This window comes from Harpia harpyja, chromosome 10 (genome assembly GCF_026419915.1).
Source record: "Harpia harpyja isolate bHarHar1 chromosome 10, bHarHar1 primary haplotype, whole genome shotgun sequence".
In the NCBI taxonomy this organism is placed as follows: domain Eukaryota; kingdom Metazoa; phylum Chordata; class Aves; order Accipitriformes; family Accipitridae; genus Harpia; species Harpia harpyja.
The window spans coordinates 15142255-15166101 of NC_068949.1; the positions used below are offsets into that span (position 1 = coordinate 15142255).

A 23847-nucleotide genomic window follows, 5' to 3' on the forward strand; every position below is an offset into this window, starting at 1 on the left:
ATGTCCAACACCACTGTTTGCTGCCTCATACCTACAGTGTGCTGCATGCAAGCACTGTGTATGCAGGAACATAGAGTGATGGATTTGAAGTTCACATCGATGTCTTTTGAAGTTTGTACCATTAATGTCACATCCACCATTGCCCTGATACTCATGTGTCTGATGTCACACATCAGGAAGAGGGAAGGAGCACACCTTTGAAAATGACCATAGAATCTCAGACATGGACAAAGTTGAAAATTGTCAGGTGATTAGCCACCTCTGAGCTCAGTTCTGCCACAGCTAGTTTAAATCTGGCTTGGTTGTGTCTACCTAACACTGCAGGGCAGGGATATTCAATGAAATCTCTCTGCCTTTCACAACAGGTCTGCTAATAATTATTTTTAAGGTCTCACAGTTTGAGAGCCTGTAGAGTCTAAGTAGTGTCTCCTCTGGTTAACGTTCAGTGGCCTGGTGACACAAGGTAAACGCTACCTTCCTTAAATGACTATCAAGAAAAGGGAATCTGCAGCACTATAGGTGAGTGCCTTTGATATAGAGGCACAGCTCCCGTTCATGCAAAGAAATGCAATCCCCTTTTCCTTAATTTAAGGTTAGGTACTGCAAGTGCTAATTTAAGGAAAGGTACATGAGAAGGGGAATCTACACAGAGCTGTGGGAATACAGTTTCCACCATTACTATCACAACCTTCTCACAAAGGCTTTCCAGAAATAGTTCACACCATCTATTTTTATTACCAACTGCAATGAAGCTAATAGCTTGCATTAGGGTCATTTTGATTGCGGGTGGAAGACCTAAACTCTGCGATATTCAGGCTGCAGTATCTGCTAGAACAGCTTTTTCACACTCTGTGCCTAATTCTCTATTGCAATTAAACTTCACTTTACCCCAATAATGGGCCTTCAACTGGGAATACAGCAATTCATATCTCTTTGCACAGTGCAAAGTAAAGGAAGATTTCTGTGAATAAGAATCTGCTCATGTACAGCCTAACTAAACAACTGAAAAAGAAAGCAGTCAACTCTTGAAACAAGTGGTTATTCGCTGTTCTTTGCCTAAGGTATTTGTGTGCTTTTGGGGGGGGGGGTGGTTGTTTTTTTTTAACTGAAGAGCTGAAAAGGATGATGTCAGTAGCTTTTATCCCTGTTTTTTGTTTATTTTTAGAAGCGGTCCAACAAATAACCATGACCTAAATTCTACAAGACAGAAGTGCACACAAGCACGTTGTTAAATATCGGAATCTATTTGAGTTCAGACAATTTCAGCAGAACTGTACACATACATCTTCTTTAAAAGCAGAGTATAAAAAACTAATTCACCAATACAGTGAAAATTAACAGTAAGGTCTAATATTTAAGACAGATAGTGAAGTCAACCTTTTAACTTCTTTGTCTTCATACAGGGATAATGTGGATATAGCATTAAAATTCAGACATAAATCTGTCAAAGGCAAAACCCAGCACTTTTAAGTGAGCATCAGTTTTATACTGTTATTAAAGTGAAGCTGGAATCTGGATGGAACAAGTTTCAAACTGGGCATGTGCAGACCCTGCTGTCTCCTGTATTTAAATGAAGCTGCTGCTGCTGCCCTTTGCTAAGCTGAAGATGGAGTGAAGCAATCTGAAGCTCTAGGGAGAAACTCTGCACTGCATCTCACATTATTCCAGAGAATCTAACAATCTCCTTTACACACACACACACAAAAAGGTAAATCGGCTGACTTACTTAAATTCAGAGGAGAGCTTTTCTTTCTTTGTTTTTGCTTAGATTTTGTTCACCTGAATAATCAGCCCATTCAAAGGGGGATCTCTTGTCCCTCTGAGGATCCCGACGGCACCAAAACTGTGGAGTCCTTCAATGTATGCAATGACTCGGAAGCTAATGCCTACACACTGATGGACCTGCCTCTTAGAGCCTCAACAGTAAGTGTTTTCTGTCACTAAAAGCTGTAGCAAGTAGTTCTGCTGGCAAAGCTGGCATTTATAGAACTGTAAATGGACATTTAAGGTGCATGTACACATTTAATGCTGTAATGCAATAATGAACAACATAATTAAAACTTCAAAATCTTCTTTTTATGCCTTTATTTACTGCAGAAAGGACTGTAGAAGCAGTGTTTTTCAGCAGAGTTACATGGGCAGAAGACAGGGAGGAATGTCTAATGGCAAAGTACACCAAATATGTTGCAAACTATCAAAACAACATGTTCTTGTGCATTAAACAGCTGTTTAGCAGTTCAAACACAATGCGCTCCTGTTATTATTCAAGATGGAAATCCCCAACTTTTCTGTAATAGTCCGTAAGTGCAGTGAAGCGCTCATGTAAATGTTAAAGAGTTGTTATTTGCAGTTACCCAAGAGAGCTGTTCAGAAGGTGTTCCCAGGTAAGTTCTATCAAAGCTCTTTCTCAGTTGTTAAATACTAAACAGAAAGAAAATATCCTTAGAAGTGTGAAGATGAAAATGTGTTGTGATGACACTTTAGGATGGAATTTCTTTGGGCTCACTAAATATATTTTCCATCCCACCCCACAAGCCCGAACCAAAGGAGTTTAGAAGTCCTCCTCCTGGTTGTGTATCTCAGTATACTATTAGGACTACAAAGTTTCATTCACCTGCTGTTTATACAAAAGTCTGTTTAAAAGTAAAGAATAAAAAAATGACCCAAGCTAATTTTTAAAGTTTTTAAAATCTGAAATTCAAGTTAAAATCTTGATGTGGTGGTATCAGGTATTTTGGCATGGCCCACATAACACAGTGGACACTTAAAAATTATGTGCAAGTTTCAAACACTCCAAAAGCTTTTATGCATATAGGATGTTGGATTGGGTGTTTCAGTTTCATCCTAATTTATAATGAAGGGCCAGTAAATATTTTATTATTTGCATAGTAAAAATGCAGTCTATTTATTTTGTTAATAAAACCTGGATGTGTGCAGTGTATTACAGAAAAATAAACAGAGAAGTGTCCTGAGCCAAGGTGCTTACAAACTAAATTAGATGGATAACATATGAAAGAGGATAGCAGAACATAGCAGGGAGGGAGAAGGGAGTTGAGGGCGCATGGCAAAATGGAAAAGGATTCTGGGGACAGAGTGATTTACGTCAGAAAATTAAAAATGGATTTTGTCCTTACTCTGCTGAAAGAGGTAATTAGCTGTCCATTTCCTCTCCCCAGGTCAAGTGACTATTTTCAAACTTTTGCATTTTAATTTGACACAAAGATTGGCTTAAGAGAGTTTCAGGACTGAAAGCAATATGTGCTGCTTGTGGTTGAGATTAAATCCGAAAGATAGGATACGAAATCTGCTATCCAAATTGCTCAACAGGACAAACACCATCTATAGAAAGCCCTGCTGTCTACTGGAAAGAGATCTTAGGAGTTGGCGTCACCCTGCTGAAACCATAATTGAGGTGGGATTACACTCCTCTTTGTGCTGCCTGTCATCAGAGAGCAAGTGCCTATAGAGGCAAGCTCAGAAATCAGAGCAAGCGACTGTGAAGAAAAGTAAGTACTATCAGTTGTTTGAGGCCTCTTGTAGGTATGCAATACAAACACTGCACCTACAAACCCTAGGAAATTACAGTATTTCTGTTCTGACAGTTTTTCTAAACTATATGATTTGTTGTCATGTAAAAGACCTAACACTACCATTGGCTGTATAAGTCATACTGTGTAAATAAGCGGCTTTGTTACCTGTATTTGAAGGAAAAATAAGAACAAAGAAACCTGATACGTTGCCAAAGTCAATGTGGGACTGCCAAAACTTGCAACATTTTGGAACTGGGCTCTATTCCATTAAAACATTCATTCTGCAAAACCAATGCCTACAGTTTGAAGCCAGATGAATTCATAAAAGCAACGACATAGCGGTCCCTATTTCCCTTTCCTTGTCTTGTTTTACACCAAATTAGATACAATCCATCTCATGTCCAGGTAGAAGTAGCTGAAAAATGTCCTTGTCCTAGTCTTTTCTGTTCCTGGCTTTTGAAACAATGATGTCACACAAATAAATCAATTAATCAGAACTAGCATTGAAATACGTTCAAATCCCCAAATGACCTTATGAGGATTTCTTCTTTCCCTATAAGTATACACTAAACCTTGCTTTATACTCTTGCCATTGGAAGAATGTGAGCAGTGGGCTATATCAAACGTGATTTATACTCAGTACAAATATTTACATGCATGGCCTTGCTCCTACCATCATCACTGTTAGCTTTAGTAGGACTTCAGTAATCAGCATCTCCAAGTGAACAGTAATTAAGTGATATGATTTTTTTCTTACTCTGAAAACAGATTTTTTTTTTCCCCAATAATAGTTGAACTGTATTCTTTGCATGTTGTGCTTTTTCACTTATACACAAATATTTTTCTCATGGTATGGGTGGGGGGTGGACTTTCAAAACCAGTATGTCTTCTAGTAGAAGTTATTCAGAGGTGAGCTGGTTTGGTTGGTTTGGGGGTTTTTTTTAATCAGTTATGAAATAACTATTTAGAAAACCTTCTCTTTAGGAAAATGTGTATAATAAACAGATTCCCAAGACAGAATTGATGCAGGCATCAAATATTCCTGGGTTTTATATCTGATCTAGACTTCCTTCTAGCATGGGAAAATCACCTAGGAATCGTGGTTTTGTCCTGAACTGCAAATGAATTCCTTTATCCTTTTAACTCTTTGAACAGTGTCTTGGAGGGTCTTGACAAACTTCATGGTGAAATACAAGTTCTATGCTACACTGATGTTCTCTGTGGCTGATTCATTTTTACCCCTTTTCTGCTTGCACCAAGCTTTAGCAGAAGGGACTGTGCACTGCTCTCTTCCAGAAGCAGCAGGCTGGCTCCTCAGATTGGCCCTCCAGGAAGAATTCTGCCTCCCTTGTAACCAGCTGTGGCAGCAGGCCATAAGTATAGAATAACGAGGCTCCATGTTGTCCTGCAGCCTCCACAGACAAGGCCAGAACAGCAAAGATTTAGACATATTTATCTATCAAACATTTCATTTTGTCCAAAATCCCCCAAAGCATCTCAAGTTTGTAAGTCTCTGTCAAGTTTACTGAATGATAACTAATAACAGTCAGTTCTGGTTTAGCTGTTTTGTTGTAGGCAGTAGACAACCATTACTCTAGGGAGAAAAATGAGTATTTTAAGAAGGCAGACTGCATTAAACCTAGCTGTTTCCCTCTATTCGAGTGTTTCCACAAGAACACACTTAAACCTGCTGGAAGGAAATACACTAATGTAGAGCAACCTCATAACTTCTTACCACTGACTCTATTGAGACAAATGACAGAGTAGGATTTAGAAAAGGATTACACCTATATATGGAGGATAAAAATATCCTCCACTAAGATTATCTTTTCAAAGGGATAATAACCCTGTTTTAGGGTGCAAACCAACTGCTAAGCCTCTATACTGAAAATGAAATTCCCACATCGCTGTTCATTATGCATGTTTTGCAGCTCTGTGAAACACCCAAGTCATGGCTAAAGGCAAGCTAGTGTTTTGTCAGGAATGCTGGTCTGAATCAGTGTGGCACTTCCCAAGTTCCTTGCCACACCAAAATCATCCGATTCTGCAAAACTATAGTATAAATAAATAATAGATAATAAATGACCTATCAGAGGTTAAAAACACAAATTCTTTTACAGTTCTAGAAAAAGGCCAGTTTTCATATACACCCAAACAATATTATGAAACCTGCTTTTAAGGTTGACTAAGATGCTGTCCTTGGCTAGTGATACATTGTCCAACTGACCCTCAGTACTTAGGGTGAAGAAGTTTTGTTACATTACAGTTACTACCTTGATGTCCTCCACAGCTTCCATGACCATTTTGTTTGCTTGCTTGAGAAATGTGCAATATTTATATTGACTGACTGTCAGGAAGTTGGTGCTTCCCAAAGAATTCTTTCCTACAGAATTAACACCGACCTAAGCCACCCACAGCACAGTTGGTCTGTGGGTATACTGGCACCCGGTGGTCCAGAGTCTCAGGTGCAAGTATCTTTTACTTGACTCAGGAAAGCTGTAGTCCATTGTCTACCTACTGGAAAATGTCCAACCTCTTAGCTTCCGGTTCAGATTTTTGTGCATTTGGTGATGTTTTGAACCATGTTACATTAAATAAACTGCGTTGTCGTATACTTTGAAGAGAAATAATGAAGTGCTGGTTTTGCCTGTTCATTTTCTTATCATTACGAGGTGTTTTTAGAAAGAAGGCTGAACAGAAAAACATGGAAGGCAACAAAGCTATGTATTATCAATGCAATTGAAATAGTTGTTAAGAGTATTCTCAAAGGACAATTGCTACGGTGGGGATTGCAACAGTGGGATTTTTGTTCTCCCCTGCCAACCAAGTACTCATACCGTGGGGTGACAACAGAAGACAGAGACTAAACAAGGCTAATCCGCTGGAGAAACTAAATAGAGAAAAGCTTTGGGAATTGTCTGATTTCTTGATTATCCTGCTGACCTGATTTCTTCAAGCACCATCTTTTTCTCCCTGTCCTTTCTTTTGATGTACAATTCCCATAGAAGATCTAGAGCTGAACTTGATACAGGCATGCGTTTTCATCTTCTAGTAAGGAAGCTGTATGTATGCAACTTAGTGATGAATTTGAAGTGCTTAGGCGTGATCTAATGCCTTGTTGGTCAACCAGTACCTTTCTTTGATTCAAAGAAACTTTGAATCATATCTGTATTTCCAATAAAAGCAGTGAAATGACTTTTTTTAATAATTTACTTTTTCCTCTTAGAGAACAGCCAGAGTTGGACCCTGTGATAAAAATCCCAGGCCTACAGGAAGTCCACGATAAAATGTGAATTTAGTCCTCTTTGTCACAGAGCTTTTTTTTTTTAACCATATATTTAGTATTATTTATGTCCTACCACTGCTCCAGTATAAATATTATTCCTTTTTTTCATACTTGACATTTTTATTGACTCTGAACTTGTTTCATTCCTGAATAAGTCATTTTAAAGTCTTCTACTGTCCCTTAAATAACCTTTCCTCTCTTGTGATCTCTCTGTGTATTTATATTCATCTTTTAAATTTTTCCTTGTCCTTAGTCCTCCACAAATTTAATTCAAATTAAAGCCATTTTAATCTGTTCTTTGTAGCCAATACAAGCTCCTTTAGTTGCTTCATTTCTGTTACCTTGATCCAGTCCTGATTAAATGGATAGCTACAGGGAAAAACATCAGAAATCTCCATTCCATTAATAATCATCATTAACTCTCTGTAGAACAGCAGTTAAAAAATGTTCTAGCCACAAGGCTAAGGAGAAAAAACAAACAAACAAAACCAAACCAAAGAGAACACCTAATCTCATTTATTTGAAACAATTTTATCTCAGACTCTCCCTCTCCACTTGCTATTAGTATGGGATTTTTTTTTTTTCTTATTTTACTGGCAGTGTGTTAAGCACAGCAATTTCTACTTAGGCAAGATGCCTATTGATGTTGATGATGTGACGCCAACTTACACTTTGCTGCAGGAACCTGAACAATAAATGCCATGATACTGTCATTCAGTAAGTGTATCAACCTTAACATTTTGCTCCAATTACAATAACAGCCAGAGCTAGATTTTGCCTCTCTAAGATCAGAGTATTTGTCCAGCATTTCATTGCTGCTAATGTAGAAACCCAGGGAGCGCGCTCTAGTTGTTGAGGATTGCTGCAGGCAGATCTTCAGCACACAAGCAAAGACAATCTCTTGCAGAATTCCAGACACTCCTGGGGTTCACCTCTTGTTGCTGGCACATTGGTTTTAAATACACACTGTCTCTAATAACTTCAGTCCAATCTCACAGATGTATTCAGAAGTAATGTCTGCCTCCATTGTCTGAAAATACCCGTTTCCTTTGATAACTGGGGTGTTGTCAAAGGCATTTCTGAGTTGCACTCTAACAGTGAATGCCAACTACTAACACAACTGTAGCATAAAGGTAAACTTCATATCTACCTCTGTGCACTTTCCTCCTTTCCTACCAGCAACCTTCCTTTTCCTGGGAAGGAATGACTGCGTAGGAGAACTGTACCACCACCTGCCAGTACCTGTGATTGTAAAGAACATATCCAGTCTCATAGCACTATTTAACCTTGGTACAGGCACAGACCTTGGTACAGGCAACGCCCTTGTCCTGGATCCTAGGCCACAGCCAAGCTGGCAATATTCACAGTAGGCAGGCTACAAACATTTCAAAAAATTTCTTGGGCTTTTCTCAACCCTGGTGTGATTCTTGTAGCTCAGTAGCTGAGGAATACCAGGCTTGAGCTATAAGCAGTGGTCATGACATGCCATTCCAGAGTGCCACCCTTGATGAGAAAAGCCTGGCTACAAAGAAGAGACAGGATCTGTCCATGCAGATGAATGAGGACGGGGCTCGGTATTTTTCATGACTCCATTAGCTGGTTGGAGCTGATGCCAAGACACGTTTAGGACAGTGGCAGTTGCACAGAGGTGAGTTTAAGTCTCCTTGCCTGACCTTATATCAAAAGGCAGCAGAACAGACACGGTTTGGACAGCTGTTCTTCTCTTCAATCAGGTCATCCTGCTTCCTGGGTGCAGCCTTATTGTTTGCTTCATTACTAATCTGGGGTCACTTGGCCTAAAATGTGTTTGTGGTTCCCGATACATAACTAAAAAATGTTTTTAAATTATTATTTAAAATGCTGTAGTCTTCAGACTTGGCTACTGAATTTTGCTATGAGTTGTTAGTTGATTAAGACACAAATGCTTTCATCAAGTGCTTTATCACATACTTCACAGAGAGCAAAATACCTTCATACAGTGCAGAGTGAAAACAGCACTGGTATGGAAACCAGGCATAAGGAACAAAGGATTTGTGGTTTAGTTTTTCTGAACCTTAATTTAGTTTCCAAAAGACTCTTGTGAAATGCTGTCAGGCTTTTGGTAACCAAGTCTTGAGGGCAGCTAGCAATTCAGTGTTATTTACTGGGAGAAATGAAAGAGCCATACTACTCAAGGAATAAATGTATGTTTATCCATAGAAGATCATTTCTACTTAGCTAGAGAAGTCTAGCCAGTGACATCAGAGGACAACAGAAATCATACTTCACAGGTACAGAAACTTTCCTGAAATGAAAACTACAGAAAACTTACTTGTTGTTAAGTACTGCATTACTTGATGTCAGATGCAATGAAAAGGTCCCTGCCCGTCTCTTTCTTTCTCCTTGATATCTTTCTTTTGGGAGAGAACAGATTGCTGTTCTTCATCAAAATTCTAAATTAACAGTAAACATATAAACCGCCCTTTGACCTTTGCACTGCTGATGGCATACTTATCCCCTGAAGATGATCAACAGTAAATGTAATTTGAAAGCAATTAGCTTATTCTGACTTTTTTTGCTGGCTGTCTTTTTGCATTCTTGACCATTTCCTCTTCTAGAGAAGCACTTGCCAGCTTATTCAGTAAAGTCTGACAATATACCTATGACCTCTTGTTTACTCCACAGAAGATGACCGTGCAAGATGTTCCTGGTGCCTTTCCTACAGTGGATGTCCCAGACCATGCCCATTATACAATTGGAGTAGTCATTCTTATAGTGGGGATCACAGGAACTCTGGGTAATTTCCTGGTCATCTATGCTTTCAGCAGGTATCCTTCTTCTGGATGTTTTTTTAAACACTCAAATTTATGAACTTTAACAGTATCTTGGCTGTGCTCTGCAAATGCAGCACAGGCATACTATCAGACTACTATGCAGACATAGTAAAATGCACCAAGAGACATTGCTGTAGGAAAAAAGTGGCAACCTGCCATTTCCCTCTGACTTCTTCCCATTAACCATAGCCATAGCAAAATTGTTAGCAAAATTGCAAAGAATCACCCAGATATGCCATGCAACAGAAAAGCAGCCAAAGCAGAAACCTTCCAGTGAATTTTTTTCTACTGGCTGAACTGTGTCTGCACTGGAATGATGGGATGTTTTGCACCTGTCTCCCCCATATCTTCTCTATTTTAGATGTTTCCTTCCTCCTGCTGCTTACTACTCAGTTTCCTTCCCCCACTCTGTTCCTTACTGGCCATGTCTCATTTTCACATTTTCTAACACTTGGCTTGTTTCCTTTTAACTAAAGCCACATTCCAACTTTTATATCTGAAGGAAATTGGATCTCTGACAATAACGTGTTATTTTCACCATTCCTGTTTACTCATCCTGTTTCTGTTTTGTCACACTGGGGCAGAGCATTGGCATAATGTCCGGGCCAGTGAGCTTCTACTTCATGATTGGTCTTTAGGCACTAATGTAATAAACCAAAGTAATAGCAATTATATGATAATTTGTCTGTGTTAACTTAAATCACCGGAGTGTGGGCAGAAGTAGTCTGGGTCTCAAGCCTATATTTTTGTGGTGCATTGAACAGTAGGTTTCAGCGTGTACATTTGGAATAGACACCAACTCTTCGATGTGAATGACATGGCCTTAAGAACAGAAAAGGTGTTGGCATGCAGACCAGATATGTGAGGATGAAGTACATGAGCCAGCTTAGCTCTTTGGTTGGTCCCATACAGGAAATCCAGTCATGGCAGTTGCAGTTTGACTGGAGGACACAGCTTGTCTTCATTTGAATATGTTATGATGACAGAAAGGGATACCGATAGCAAAGTAACAAGTACATCAGAAGTTCAGAGAACACATCAGATGCCTACAAAGCAGTCTCAAGTAATGGCAAACTGTAAGATCACCAGCTGCCTGAAACAGAAATATGTTCAGTAACTTTGCAGACTACTGAACAAATACAAGCAGCTCATAAGCATCTACTAATAATATCTCCTTGCTCCTAAACTGACAGATAGGGGAGAGTAGTCCCAGTGATTGATTCTGGATCAGTGCAAAGAACCATCATTTATTTTGGTATCTTTCAATTGTGACTAAGACTGAAAATTTGAGAAAGGAGCTAAAAAGTTACACTGAGCCCCAAACTGAGGAGCTCTCAGTTGAGCTTTTATGTATACCCTTTAAAACACTATAATATTATGAATAATACATACAGGCAGCATACACTGAAGGCTGGCTATTGCTCTCTTTAAAGTCAGTGTCTGGGCCAGTGAAATGAGTGTCATAGAGAAGAATTGATGTAAACCAAAATGATTGATATGGTACATAGTGAGTTTGTTTAATCCCTGTGTTTGCAAGTCACTGTTGATCTTATTGAAAGTGGAAAATGCGCTCCCTTCCCCCTGTTTAACATGATGCAGATCCAGAAATCCACAGAGTACATCAGCTTTAATTTCCTGTTCATCATGGACATGCAGTGCAGTGGGTCAGAATATTTAAAGAAAGAACAATATGATTTATCCCCATCACTGAGCTGGTTATCAAAACAATCCTGTAAAGTGCACAGGACTATAAGGGTGTAAAACTGAGCATTGCTTATGTTCTCTCATGAGGGAAATGAGAAGCACTCTGCTGTAGCTTGCTATGTAGTGTGCCTTGGTATTTGTGAAGCTGCCAAGGCTTACAGGAAAGAGTAAGAACATAATTAACAGTGCAGCAGTGTTTAGCAACATTCCTTCTGATCTCTGTAGGAGTAGGAGCCTTCAGACTCCAGCCAACATATTCATCATCAATCTAGCTATTAGTGACTTCCTGATGTCCATTACGCAGTCTCCAGTTTTTTTCACCAACAGCCTCCACAAACGCTGGATTTTTGGTGAGAAAGGTTTGTATATATTCTTTCTAAGATATCACTAAGTATGTTCTTGCCATAGTGGCAGTTAATCTACTATTTCCTTACCCTGGGGTACACTTGCCATGTTGAGAACATTTCTCAACATTGTTTCAATGTTGACACAAATGTTCCTTTGAACATTTTTGTCTGTGTGCAATAATACATTCCCACCATGGAGAGGAAAACTACATACATGAGATAGATACAAAGGCAACATTGGCAACCTAAGGAACAGGACTAGTCTTTTTGACAGCATTCTTCCCCAATCATCTCATAACTTAGTTACTGGCAGAGTCTTATGACAAAGAAGTACCACCCCTCAACACACCGGCTTAAAAGCTCTTCTAAATAACCTGCTCTGGGACTTGCACCTGGCAAAGTGAGGTGAGAAGGCCTGGCAAAAGTGAGTTTTCACAACAGAAATATTAACTGAGTGTTTCCTGTGCAGTAAGAAAATGTGGAATGAAGGTGCTTTCATTCGTCCTATATAATGTAGTAAAAGGAAGGCTAGTCTTTGCCTCTTGAACAGGTATTGACAGAGAGGAAGGTCAGAGAACTCATGTTGCTTTTTGGTCTCTGATGACTAAAAGCACAATTTTTTTTAGTTCCATGAAACGTTCGATTGCATACATGTTAAAATAAAAAAACCAAAGCAACCCCCTGCTTTAAATCATTAGGTTGTTTGAATAATGAAAATAACTCATTAATATATTCATAGTCTGCATATTTACTTCAATTACACTGCCCTTGAGATACAAATGGTTCCATGATAGCAAAGTAGCTATAGCCCATTGTTAAGAAAAACAGCTGTTTCTACAGGAACTGCACTAAAAATGGAGTTAAACAAGATATTAATGGACTGCTGAAATGGTCCCACTAGAAACACCAGAAATCAATGAGTGAAAATATGCTAAGTATCACTGCCTCCAGCAATTCAAGCAAACAAAATCTTTGAAGTTTATCTCCATGGATAATGTAATTAGCAAGACAGACAGCAGCTTTGAAATAGCATTACAACTGCAGGAAAACTGAAGTTCCATTGCTTTACAAATTCCAGAAGACATTAGTTCACAAGAAACACAGGTTTGAACTCTCCCAGAAATTAATTAGCATGGGTAGATTAATGTCACTGCTACTTCTGTCATCTTCATTGAAAGGCTGTGAGCTGTATGCCTTCTGCGGAGCTCTGTTTGGCATTACGTCTATGATCACTTTGATGGTGATTGCCTTGGACAGATATTTTGTCATCACAAAACCTCTGGCTTCTGTTGGAGTGATGTCTAAGAAGAAGGCCCTAATAATCCTGGTAGGAGTCTGGCTGTACTCTTTGGCTTGGAGCCTCCCGCCCTTCTTTGGATGGAGTAAGTGAAAGAGAATAAAAGTTTTTTTCCCTTATAGCATTGGATTAAAGACCGCTTACAGGTATAGAAGAGGGTTGAACTGATGGGTTGCATATTAGGCTTGAATAAATTAATTTGAAGAAAACTGATAAAATACGTATTGAAGCTGAAGGTCTCTAATCAAAAGAAAAAAAAATCCAGTGTGTATTACAGTATATTATATGACACTGGCACTTTTCCTTAAAGTTGTTACTTACTGAATAAATAACAGTAGATAAAATCAAGGCCAAAATATGAAGGATGCACCTGCCTATTACCCCATACCTACTTCTGTTGAACCAAATTCAACAATATAAAAGTGAAATAAATGTATTTGTGGTCTTTCTGATGACTTTTTTCCTTCCCAAAGGTGCTGTGTAAGATAGTAGTGTCAATCTAAATTTCTTTATTCACATAAAAGAGGAATACAGTCTGAGTATTTTGTGCAAGTACATCTTCAGTAAGTCTTGACTGTGTTCTAGATGGGCAAGTTGTACTAGGTGTTGGTCACATTCTCCATTCAGCCACCAGTATCTTCACTAAGGCTTCCAATAACAATGGCATTTAGTAATAACTAACTAATTTGCTTTTGTAAATGTGAATTTTACGCCTGGAAATTGGAACACACATACAGCATCTTGATCCTTGCAACTCGTAACAAAAAGAGTTTCTGTTATTCTTCCTCATTTGAATCCGCCTCACTACCATTAGTTTCCTATGAGTCACCAGTTTCAGTTAGTAAGTTAGAATGAACTCATCATTCAAAACCCCAGCCCATTACTGTGCTCCCTAACTCCAGAATGTCAGCTCAGCTGAGGTGAGAACATAGCAATGTTTGATTTTCCCAAAGGACGCTGCAACCAACTCAGTTACTGAGTAGAATTTCAGCAGATTTTTGTTATTGTCTTGTTATTGTCATTCTGGTCCTCCATAAACATGAAGCATGTTTAAGCAGGCAAACTGCAATACTGGGAGAAGCAGCCTTTAGTTGAATGAGAAGCTGTTAGAACAACAAAATGACAATATAGTCTTAGATTCTAGATTCTTAACTGGAAAAGGTGGAATAATTCCTTGAAGGGTGTTGTTATCTTGTAATTAGATTCTAATAGTACCTACAGTACTAACTCTCATATGGTAATTAGATGCATCTGAGCACATCTGGTGCAATATTTTTAAGAGTTCAACAGAAAATATCACTGTAAACAGTGAAAATTAAAATGCAAAGGTAAAAAGACATTGCTGTAGACAATTTCTTTACTTAACAGTTTGACACAGTTCCTCTAAGGAGATTATATTTTATTTCAGGCAGAATATTATGTATGTACTATTTTTTTTTACTTGTACTCAACTTAGCTTCACAACAAAATTAATTTGATCTGCACAATAAATCTTTCTCCTTTGCACAGTAAATTTCCCTTATCTGCACAAGCTTAAAAAAGTGGTAGCTATAGCAATCAATTTCATTTCACTCCTTGGGAAGACAGCAATTTGACAAGAAATGGAGACATTTAAAAACAATACAGGTCTGATCCAAGACCCACTGAAGTATTTGGAGAGATGCCCTTTGACTATGCTGAGCTTTAAACAATATTCAAGAACTGAAACAAAATTATTCAGTTTTCTGATCTGAAGCCTTAGACTGCTAAACATAAATACAATAGGGCAACAGAGTAAAAGAAAATGAAAAGAGGTGCTTTAAGTGAAGAATCATGTATCCTTTTAAACTCTTTTTCCCTTTAAGAGAATAGGACTAAATCCCATGTTATTCTGAGTATCTTTCTCTAACTTCTGCACTCAGAATAAGAATCACTTCATGGCTTATGCCTTCTCCCATCTTTCTTTCTAGGTGCTTATGTTCCTGAGGGTCTGCTGACTTCTTGTTCCTGGGACTACATGACTTTCACACCATCAGTCCGCACCTACACAATGCTGCTTTTCTGCTTCGTCTTCTTCATTCCTTTGATTGCTATCATATACAGCTATGTCTTTATATTTGAGGCTATCAAGAAGGCCAACAAGTAAGTAGCCAACAGTCTTAAGTTTTTACCCTTCTGTTTAAGTGACTGCTTATTTTCTTAAAACAAACAGAAGAAAATAGGGATTTTTTTCACTTTTAATTTGTATGCACAACTGAGATGGGAAACCAAACAAGAATTCTGTCAATAGTCAACATGGTAAGAAGTATGATCCTTAGAAGGACCATTCCTGAATTTAAGCCAGAGCTGTTCAGTATATTGTCTAATGATGTGGCAAAGGGTATGGGTAGCAGCAATAGAAATCTGAAGGATGAGAAAGGACTACAGAAATTAACCATCCAAAAGAAATACTAAAGGGACATCAGAGACAGCTAATAACAGTGTATCAACAACTATTCCATAGAAAAATAGATAGAATTGAACTACAAATTCCGTGTTTGAAAAAGGGTGAAAAAGAGGCAAAACATTTAATCACAGGTCTCTGAAACAAAAACTATTGTTGTAAATGGAAAGGCCAATGTCTGCCACTACATTTGTAATCTCTAGATATCTGTCCTGGAGATATCAGCATATCTAGTCACACAGCTCAGAAGTACAGAATGAGAGTGAGCCACTTGCTCACTCCTCCCCCCTCCCAGTGGGATGGGGAGGAGAATTAGGAAAAAAAAAAGTAAAAATCATGGGTTGATAAGAACAGTTTAATAACTAAAATTTAAAAGAAATAAAATATAAAATAACAATAATAATACAAATATAATAATGATTATAATAATTGTAATTAAAAGGAATATAACAAAAAGAGAGAAATTAGACCCAAGAAAAGACAAGTGATGCACAATGCAATTGCTCACCACCCGCTGACCAACACCTGAGCAGCAATTTGCCCCTCCCAGCCAGCTCCCCTCAGTTTATATACTGAGCATGACATTCTATAGTATGGAATATCCCTTTGGCTAGTTCGGGTCAGCTGTCCTGGCCATGCTCCCTCCCAGCTTCTTGTACACCTCCTCACTGGCACAGCATGGGAAACTGAACAATCCTTAACTTAGGATAAGCGCTACTTAGCAACAGCTAAAACATCAGTGTGTTATCAACATTATTCTCACACTACATCCAAAACACACTGTGCCAGTTACTAGGAAGATAATTAACTCTATCCCAGCTGAAATCAGAACAGGTAGCAAAATCAGACCTAGGGAAGCAACAACTTCTCTAACTATATTTAATATAGCATTGTTCAATTGGCTTCAATACCTGATTTATGTCAAAATTCTTCTGGCACAGGACTGTTTTCTTCACCGAAGCAGACGTGAATTTTACCATTGATTAGTGCAACAAAAGTGCATTGAATTGTGAAGGACCGGTCACATACCTACATTAACACACACTAAAAATGCATGACTTTTAGCATAAACTAGCATAAGAGTAATTGTTGCCCCATTTTATGAAGCTATTTGTTCAATTCCCTACCTCCTTTTTTTGCTGTTCTATGCTTATTTCCCCTAGGTCTGTTCAGACATTTGGATGCAAACATGGAAATAAAGAGTTCCAGAAACAGTATCAGAGGATGAAAAATGAGTGGAAGATGGCCAAAATTGCACTGATTGTCATCTTGCTTTATGTCATTTCCTGGTCACCATACTCTGTTGTTGCTCTGGTAGCTTTTGCTGGGTAATTATGAATGTATCAGCAAAGGAATTTTCAGTGAAAGCAAAAGGTGTGAAATTGTAAAAGACAGATGAAAGTCAAAGCTACTTGTCAAATTTAATGCCTGAATTGCATCCAAAACATTCACATATTAAGGAGTGACATTTAACAAATGAGGCACATGCTGACTGTGATTTTTTTCTTAGTTTGACTTAAAAAAAAAAGTTGGAAAAAAAAGAATAAGAAAAAGAAAAAGAAAAAAGAAAGAAAAAGAGAAAAAGAAAAAAGAAAACAGCAAGGTTATTACTGGCAATATAACATTACTGTGCTGATGATTTCTGAATGCAGATTCTCTATGCTAGGATATTTGAACTATCTGAACTTTATTTAGCACCAAAATGCTAAATAAGGGGCCCCAAAGATCCACCCAGGGGCTGATTCTCTTTTCTTTCTCCACTTCTTTTACTTACAAAAGTCTATTCATTTTCTTGTGTTACATCAAGCTGCTGAAATTCTTTACATGTATAAGCAAGTTCAAAATCAGTACATACTTGCATTGGGGAGCTTTTTGATGCTGGATTGTACATATAAATCATCTAAGCATGTTCTTAATCTATTTAATTGTCAGCATTTTATACAGTAATTTCAACAAAAGCATGATACTATTAATACAGTATCTGTATTAAGTATCTGTACATAGCTTGACACCAGACTATAGTGGATACAATCCAGGAGTAAGTAACAGATTGGGAGTCCGGATGCCTTGGCTCTATGTAGATATTTCTCCCATGTTAACATGTGAATTTGCCTGTGTTTCAGTTTAGCCTTTGTAAAATGGGTGTGACTATCTGCTTTAGAAAGCCTTGTCAGCTGCAAATGCTCAAGTGGAAGACTCTTATGACAGTACAAAACACTTCTATTTGTATTTTTCAAGTCAGAAATACAAAGTAGGTTTTCCTGAAATTGACAAACAGGATAAATTTACTTATGACGGAGCATTTTGGGAGGCAGGGGTGATTTTTGTTACACACTTATGGAAGAGGCCACTGCAGGGCATCTTCTCAAACATAGCTTAGGAAGGCAGCTTCCTAAACATAGCATTTCTTAAATTTTACACTGAAGAAGAAAAAATGCTAGGAGAAGAGGATTCTCTCCCTTTGTATCCAGAGGGGCAATTCCAAGCAGCAGCAAACATTTCCTCCATGAAGGTAAACACACTCCTCACTCAGAAACATGAATCCTTAGGATGTGTCCCAGTGTCCCATTTCCTATCACAGGGCGACTTGGGTGCTGGGCACCCACCACTGGAGATATATGACCAGCTAGAGACAGAGGAAGAGCAAGAAGACGAAGAAATGCAGCACACCTACGTTGCAGCACTACTTGCTCTAAGATACCTCAAAACAAAAATTAGGAGATGCTTTAAGCTAACCATTTTAGCTATGTAGAACTGTCAGGCTGTCCCGTATGACTCAGCACCTATCTTAGGATGATCAAGTGCCTGCTGAACTTGACTTCTAGCCCGTGTCTCACACTGACAAAAATCTGAACAAATGTACAATTTTATAACTCTACAGTATGTGACAAATGAGCATTTGCAAATTTTGCTCACAAAGACATCTGGTGAGCAACACAGCTTCATTCAGCTTTTTTTTCCATTTCTAAACTATGCCTTTTAGGCAATCCTTCTGGAATTTTTCAGAGATTAATAGACCAAGCCTGGAGGCCTTCTGTGGACTTTTATTACAACAAACTTAGATAAAATCATTGCATGCCACATATGGGAGGCAGACATGGAGTCTGTGGCTATAGTCTTGGACTAAAGACAACTCATCTGACAGAGTAACAACACACACAGATGAAGGAAGAACCTTAATTCCTTTAGAAAATACTTTGGATGGGGAATACTGAACAAGGTCACAGCCAGGCTCGCTAATATTGTTGGTCTACAGGTTGTATTTTCTGGGAATGGTTAGCTTAAACAAAAGCCTTTGTCACTGTTGGTTTCTGTTAGCTGAACTCTCCATCAGTCTTACCAAAGCACTATCTCTCTCATCTCAGGGTCAAAAACTCCATTCCAGCAAGGTCATACTGTTGTGTGTTCTCCAGAATCTGTGAAGAATTACACCTCTAACCAATGCTTTAAAAGTATGATCAGGAGAAACCATGTTAAAAATTGTCTCTTTTCAGAGACAAGCCTTAAATTAGAGGTGAAATGGCATCTCAACATTCAGGCGGCTGACAAAATGATTCCTGTATTATCATTGGCAAACCATTTCCACCTTATCACAGAGCATAAATATTCCTATAGTATGATGAAAAATTTCTTCATCGGGAAGATGAGCTGCCACCTACTTATGCAATCTTCTTTGTTGTTTGTGTGCAGCACTCATATGAGACCTTCTTCTGAGAGAGGATTGAGAGGAAAACCTGTTTTCTCCCGTAATATTACAGGAATACAAGACTAATTGAAAGATGGAGCTTAGACTGTCTTCTCAGGAAGAAGAGCAGTGATAAAGAAAGGATGTTATCCTTGGGAGGAAAGACTGACTTACTGGGCCATTTCACTTAGAACTCTTTCTACAAATGCAGGAAGAGGTCTTCATAGCCTCTAAGCAGGTCTATGGAGAATCTGCCTGGTAGAAACTGCCTATGAAATGTTATTGTTATTTTGGTCTGAGCTGTTCTACTGACTTTCTTCTGACCAAGACCTTATGGGCTACTTCAAGCTATCTTCAAAAATTAACTGGCTGATAGCAGCATGACAGATAGACATCAATCATAATTCTTTTGCCCTTTAAAGTCACATCACCCGCATATATGCATGGTCAGTAACACATGAGCGTAACACATGACACCTGAAAATACTTTCCCTTCACTGTTTAGTTCAGAAAAATACTTCCCCTTCACTTTTTAGTTCAGATCAGGCAAAAAATAGTTTGATGAAGTTTGAATAGGAAAATAGATTTATTAGTTATCCTTCCCTATAATGCCTCATTTGCACATCTATTTTGTGACATATTACTCAGCAAGTGTATCTCCTGAGTTTGGAACAGATAGATACTCTGATGAATGCACATTCACGTATTGAAGGCTGACTTTGTCTCTAGGGTAAACAAAACGCTAGCAACCACCATCCTGAGTCATAGTAGTGAAGTGCTGCAAAAGAAGCCCCAAGAAAATCATGTTTCTCAGAAATGCAATTAGGCTGGTGTTGATCTTTACAGGCAAAGGATGGAAAATTTGTTCTCTCACTGTTTGGGTACAGAACTCGCCCTTTTACTCTCTCTGGAGCACTAATAAAGCATTGTCTTGTCAGTGTTTTTAACGGCGTAGACTACATAGAACTCAGTAATAAATATATAATGCATTTCCATTTCTCTAGGTACTCCCAGGTCCTAACACCCTTCACGAACTCCATTCCAGCTGTGATTGCCAAAGCGTCTGTCATCCATAACCCCATCATTTATGCCATCACTCACCCCAAATACAGGTAAGTGCACTCTTAGAAGCTATGTTTACCATAGCAAAGAAAATCAGACAGTAACTTAGTCACGTTCAGGACCAGTACCTGAACTCTGCTTCACCTGCTCATTTAATGTCTGCAAGACAGCCTCCCCCTCCCCAAGAAAACTTCTCAATGCCATATACATGTCAGTGGAATTTGTACTTGGAACAAATTACTATGCAGATAGGAGTTAGAGATGTTTATGGATACTGATCTGTACTTACAGATTACATGATAAAAGACAGAGACCTTCCCACCTCAAAGGAAAGCACCATAAATTTTTTAACTATCTTCACAAGAGATGCAGACGTTTGTCAGTGTTGCAAATAGCACTTTGTTAAATTAACCAGGCCAGTGAGAGATGCAATTCAGTAAGTCAATCCACCTCTTCCTTATTTTGTGCATCCTCCCCACCCTTCTTCAAGCTTTCATATTTCAGATAGTATTTCTTCTGAGTTGTAACATCTAGGGTCATTACCATATCAAGTTCAGATGCAGGCTGTGAGATCTGACAGACAGCAGCAAAGCCATATATATGCTGTTGTTTCACCCCTTACAAAGACCTACTGGGGAACTGGACAGAGAAGAGGTGGGCATGATCATCTAAGTGGGGAAGGCTGGGAGGAAGAGGAAAGCGAGGCAAAAGAGTTTCCTTATGCTGCATACAAGGAAAGAAATACTGTAATATAACTGCACATTTTGTACAACTCTACAGATAGCCAGCAAACAGATGTGTAAGAGGAAGCTACAATAGCTGCTTAGGGGAAGATTAAAATAATTCATTATGTGGTACTTCTGCGAGGTTCAGTTTAAAGGGACAGAATTTTATTTTTGCCCCGATTAAGCTGAAAGCAGATAAAACATCATTTTAATAGCTCCCTTCAGTTCGAAGAGTTATATTTTAATGCCCTTATCCCTGCCAAGCAATAAATTTGAGTTCTGCAGAACACTGTGAATAAGTGATCTTGCAGGGTGATTGTATACGAGATATTGGATATCTGGAAAACTCTCTTTGTACCCAGTAATTTTCCAGTCCATGCAGCATTAGTTCATCTCTCTGAATAAATACATTGTTTATGATGACTGAATTTTTGTGCTAACAGAAAAAATCTGACTGGTTCTACCTCTCATCCATTAGAACAGCCATTGCAACATACGTTCCTTGCCTTGGATCCCTGCTGAGAGTTTCTCCTAAAGACTCACGGTCTTTCAGCAGTTATCCCTCCTCCAGACGAGCGACTGTAACCAGCCAGTCTTCTGAGATAAGTGGGCTGCAGAAAGGAAAAAGGCGACTGTCTTCTCTCTCTGACAGTGAATCAGTAAGGGAGACACTTCCCGTACACCCATTTTTAATTGCAAAGTAATTTATTTTCATATAGAGTCCTTCAAAGTGGTAGATTCTTTAGATGAAATGCATTATGGTGCTTATTAAAAGAGCTCCAGAGAACGCAGAAGGACAAAGTGAAATAAAAAGACGGAAGGCTGAAGTGTAAAAGCAGAATGTAGATCTTTGTATTCTTGATGGCTGGTGACACTGAGGGAAGAGTGGAAAGATGGAACAACAGGCATTTTAGAAAGTAAGGGAAGCTCAGAGTCAGAGCACCCTTGAAAGTATGATCATACTTCTAGGATGTACTTCTCTGACCACAGATTTGGAGTCTGGACACACACAAAAAAGGAACTGCTAGTAACTAAATAAGTTCTCTAGTGAAAGCAAGGTTGTAATGAAACAGATAACGCTTTCTGAAAGTGAAGTGGGAGGTATTTGGAAACGTATTAATCATCAGATTTAGTCAAACCAGTAAATCCATTACAGAATAATTCTCACAGAAGTCCTTAATAGCTTGCTGCTGCCAGTCTAAGCAAAAGCAAATGTTTTGCACAGCAGCTGAAAACAAGGCAAATATTTGGCATCCTAGGCTTTCTCTTGCAATCCAAAGTTACATTACTAAGTAACTAAGTACATTAGTTAGTTCATTGCAATTGTTTTAAATGAAATTTCCAATATATGAAAAGCCATAATTTCCTTGGTGATTATTTTCATAGTCAAGGTAGTAATTGTATCTGATCCAGCCAAGCGCTGAATTCTGAAAGTTGGTTTTAACAGTGACATTTCAATTTCTTTGCACTCTGTATTCTTTTGACTTCTAGGTCCAATCAAAATGAAATTCTTCTGGCTAGTAGCCACCACTCAGGTGGAAGGTTTTAAAACTGGTTAATAAAAAAGGAACATTTTTATATTGCATCTTTTAGATTGTGAATCCTGATTCTTCAAAAAACAACAGACTCCTTCAGTAACACTGTGTGTTCTTGTACTACTACCAGTGCTGCGGAAGGGGAACCACACAAACAAATCAACAATTCTTTTTGCTGAGGAAAGCAGCTCTTAATACTCGAGGTAAAACAGTGGAATGGAGAATGAAAATTACCCAAAGTAAAAAATTCCAAGCAATTGGCATGCTTCAGTCTGGGATTTTCTATAAGCCTTGAATAAGTCTGGATCTTGTTCAGAACAATAATGGAGTCAAGATTTTCTGACAAGAATATGTGTTTCCCTTAACTATTTGATTTGACCATAGAATACTCTTTTTTATTACTAAGTAATATCAGTTTAGCTGAAGCACAGAGCAGAAAAAAGAGCTCTACTTTAAAAAAAAATTTCTTCAATGCTTGCTGATTATTTTGTGGTTTTTTGCAGCATATGTGTCTCAATTAAGCTGTAAGATTTCTAGACATACACTCACAATGCAAAAAGGCAGTACATATGCTGCTATGTATTTTATGTCAAGGCTGGTCATCAAACTGTAACCTGATAAATTATCTTTATGCAATTGTTTTGTACTCCTGTGGATGCAAAGATGTTCTGCACCTTGGAAAATCCTAAAGAAACAACTTCCAGTAGTTCTTTGCAATGAAAAGGAGCCAAGCTCCAGAACAGATGCTCAGAAAATAAAGTTGCTTCTATTTTAAAATTCAATCAAATCAGACTATAAGTGCTAATACACTCTATACATGGAATGGGAAGCACAGTACACATTTTTTAAAATGTTGGGATCCAGAAAATAGCCTAGCCCAACCTCTTGTGTTTCAGCAGGAAAACATATGTTTAGATTGTCCTCCTGGATATTTTGTTAAGCTCTTCTAAAAAATCTTCCATGGAGACATTTCAGGCTGGAGAAAATTCACCCTGTAGACTCATCTTAATCATTGCTTCCCCAATAGTTAGAAAGCTGCTTCTGAAAATACAAGCTTGATTGTCACTGTTCCAAATTAAATTACTCCCCGCCCCCTTCTTCTGTGTTCCCCTTATCCTTCCCCACAGTTACACAGAAACAATGATCCTGATCCTCCTTAGAGCAATCAATCTGCTATGTATTAAAATTCTGGTATAGTATCACCAGTTGAGATTCTCTCTTAATAGTAACAGACCTATCAGGCCAATTTCTCCAGTTCCATCAAAGTTCATGTTTTTCTACACCTCTTATCTTTATTTTCTTCCCTGGGGAAAGTTTATCTAAGTATCAATAATTGAAAGTATCAAATATTGAAAATATCAATAGTTGCTTTGAGTATTTTCAAGCAATTATATATTCTCATCTGATGGCAGCTACATCCAAAGCACGTAGATTGCTTATG

General features: G+C 38.3%; 1 protein-coding gene across 7 annotated transcripts in view; it reads left to right on the top strand.

Moving 5' to 3' along the window:
• The first annotated feature begins 1252 nt into the window (after positions 1–1252).
• Positions 1253–23847, top strand: part of OPN4 (opsin 4) — a 29293-nt gene continuing 6698 nt past the window's right edge. For 3 of the 7 annotated variants that reach the window (XR_008236881.1, XM_052798857.1, XM_052798859.1), the window contains exons 1-8: positions 1254–1923; positions 9481–9623; positions 11559–11692; positions 12859–13062; positions 14927–15098; positions 16563–16727; positions 20089–20196; positions 21350–21530. Coding sequence is in view for 6 of the 7 variants with exons in the window: in XM_052798857.1 (XP_052654817.1) it covers positions 1897–1923; positions 9481–9623; positions 11559–11692; positions 12859–13062; positions 14927–15098; positions 16563–16727; positions 20089–20196; positions 21350–21530 (1134 nt within the window). In the remaining variant the exon portion in view is untranslated. Of the gene's footprint in view, positions 1924–9480; positions 9624–11558; positions 11693–12858; positions 13063–14926; positions 15099–16562; positions 16728–20088; positions 20197–21349; positions 21531–22464; positions 23695–23847 lie in introns of those variants that run through there. The other 4 variants (XM_052798855.1, XM_052798856.1, XM_052798860.1 and 1 more) reach the window with 3 other exon arrangements.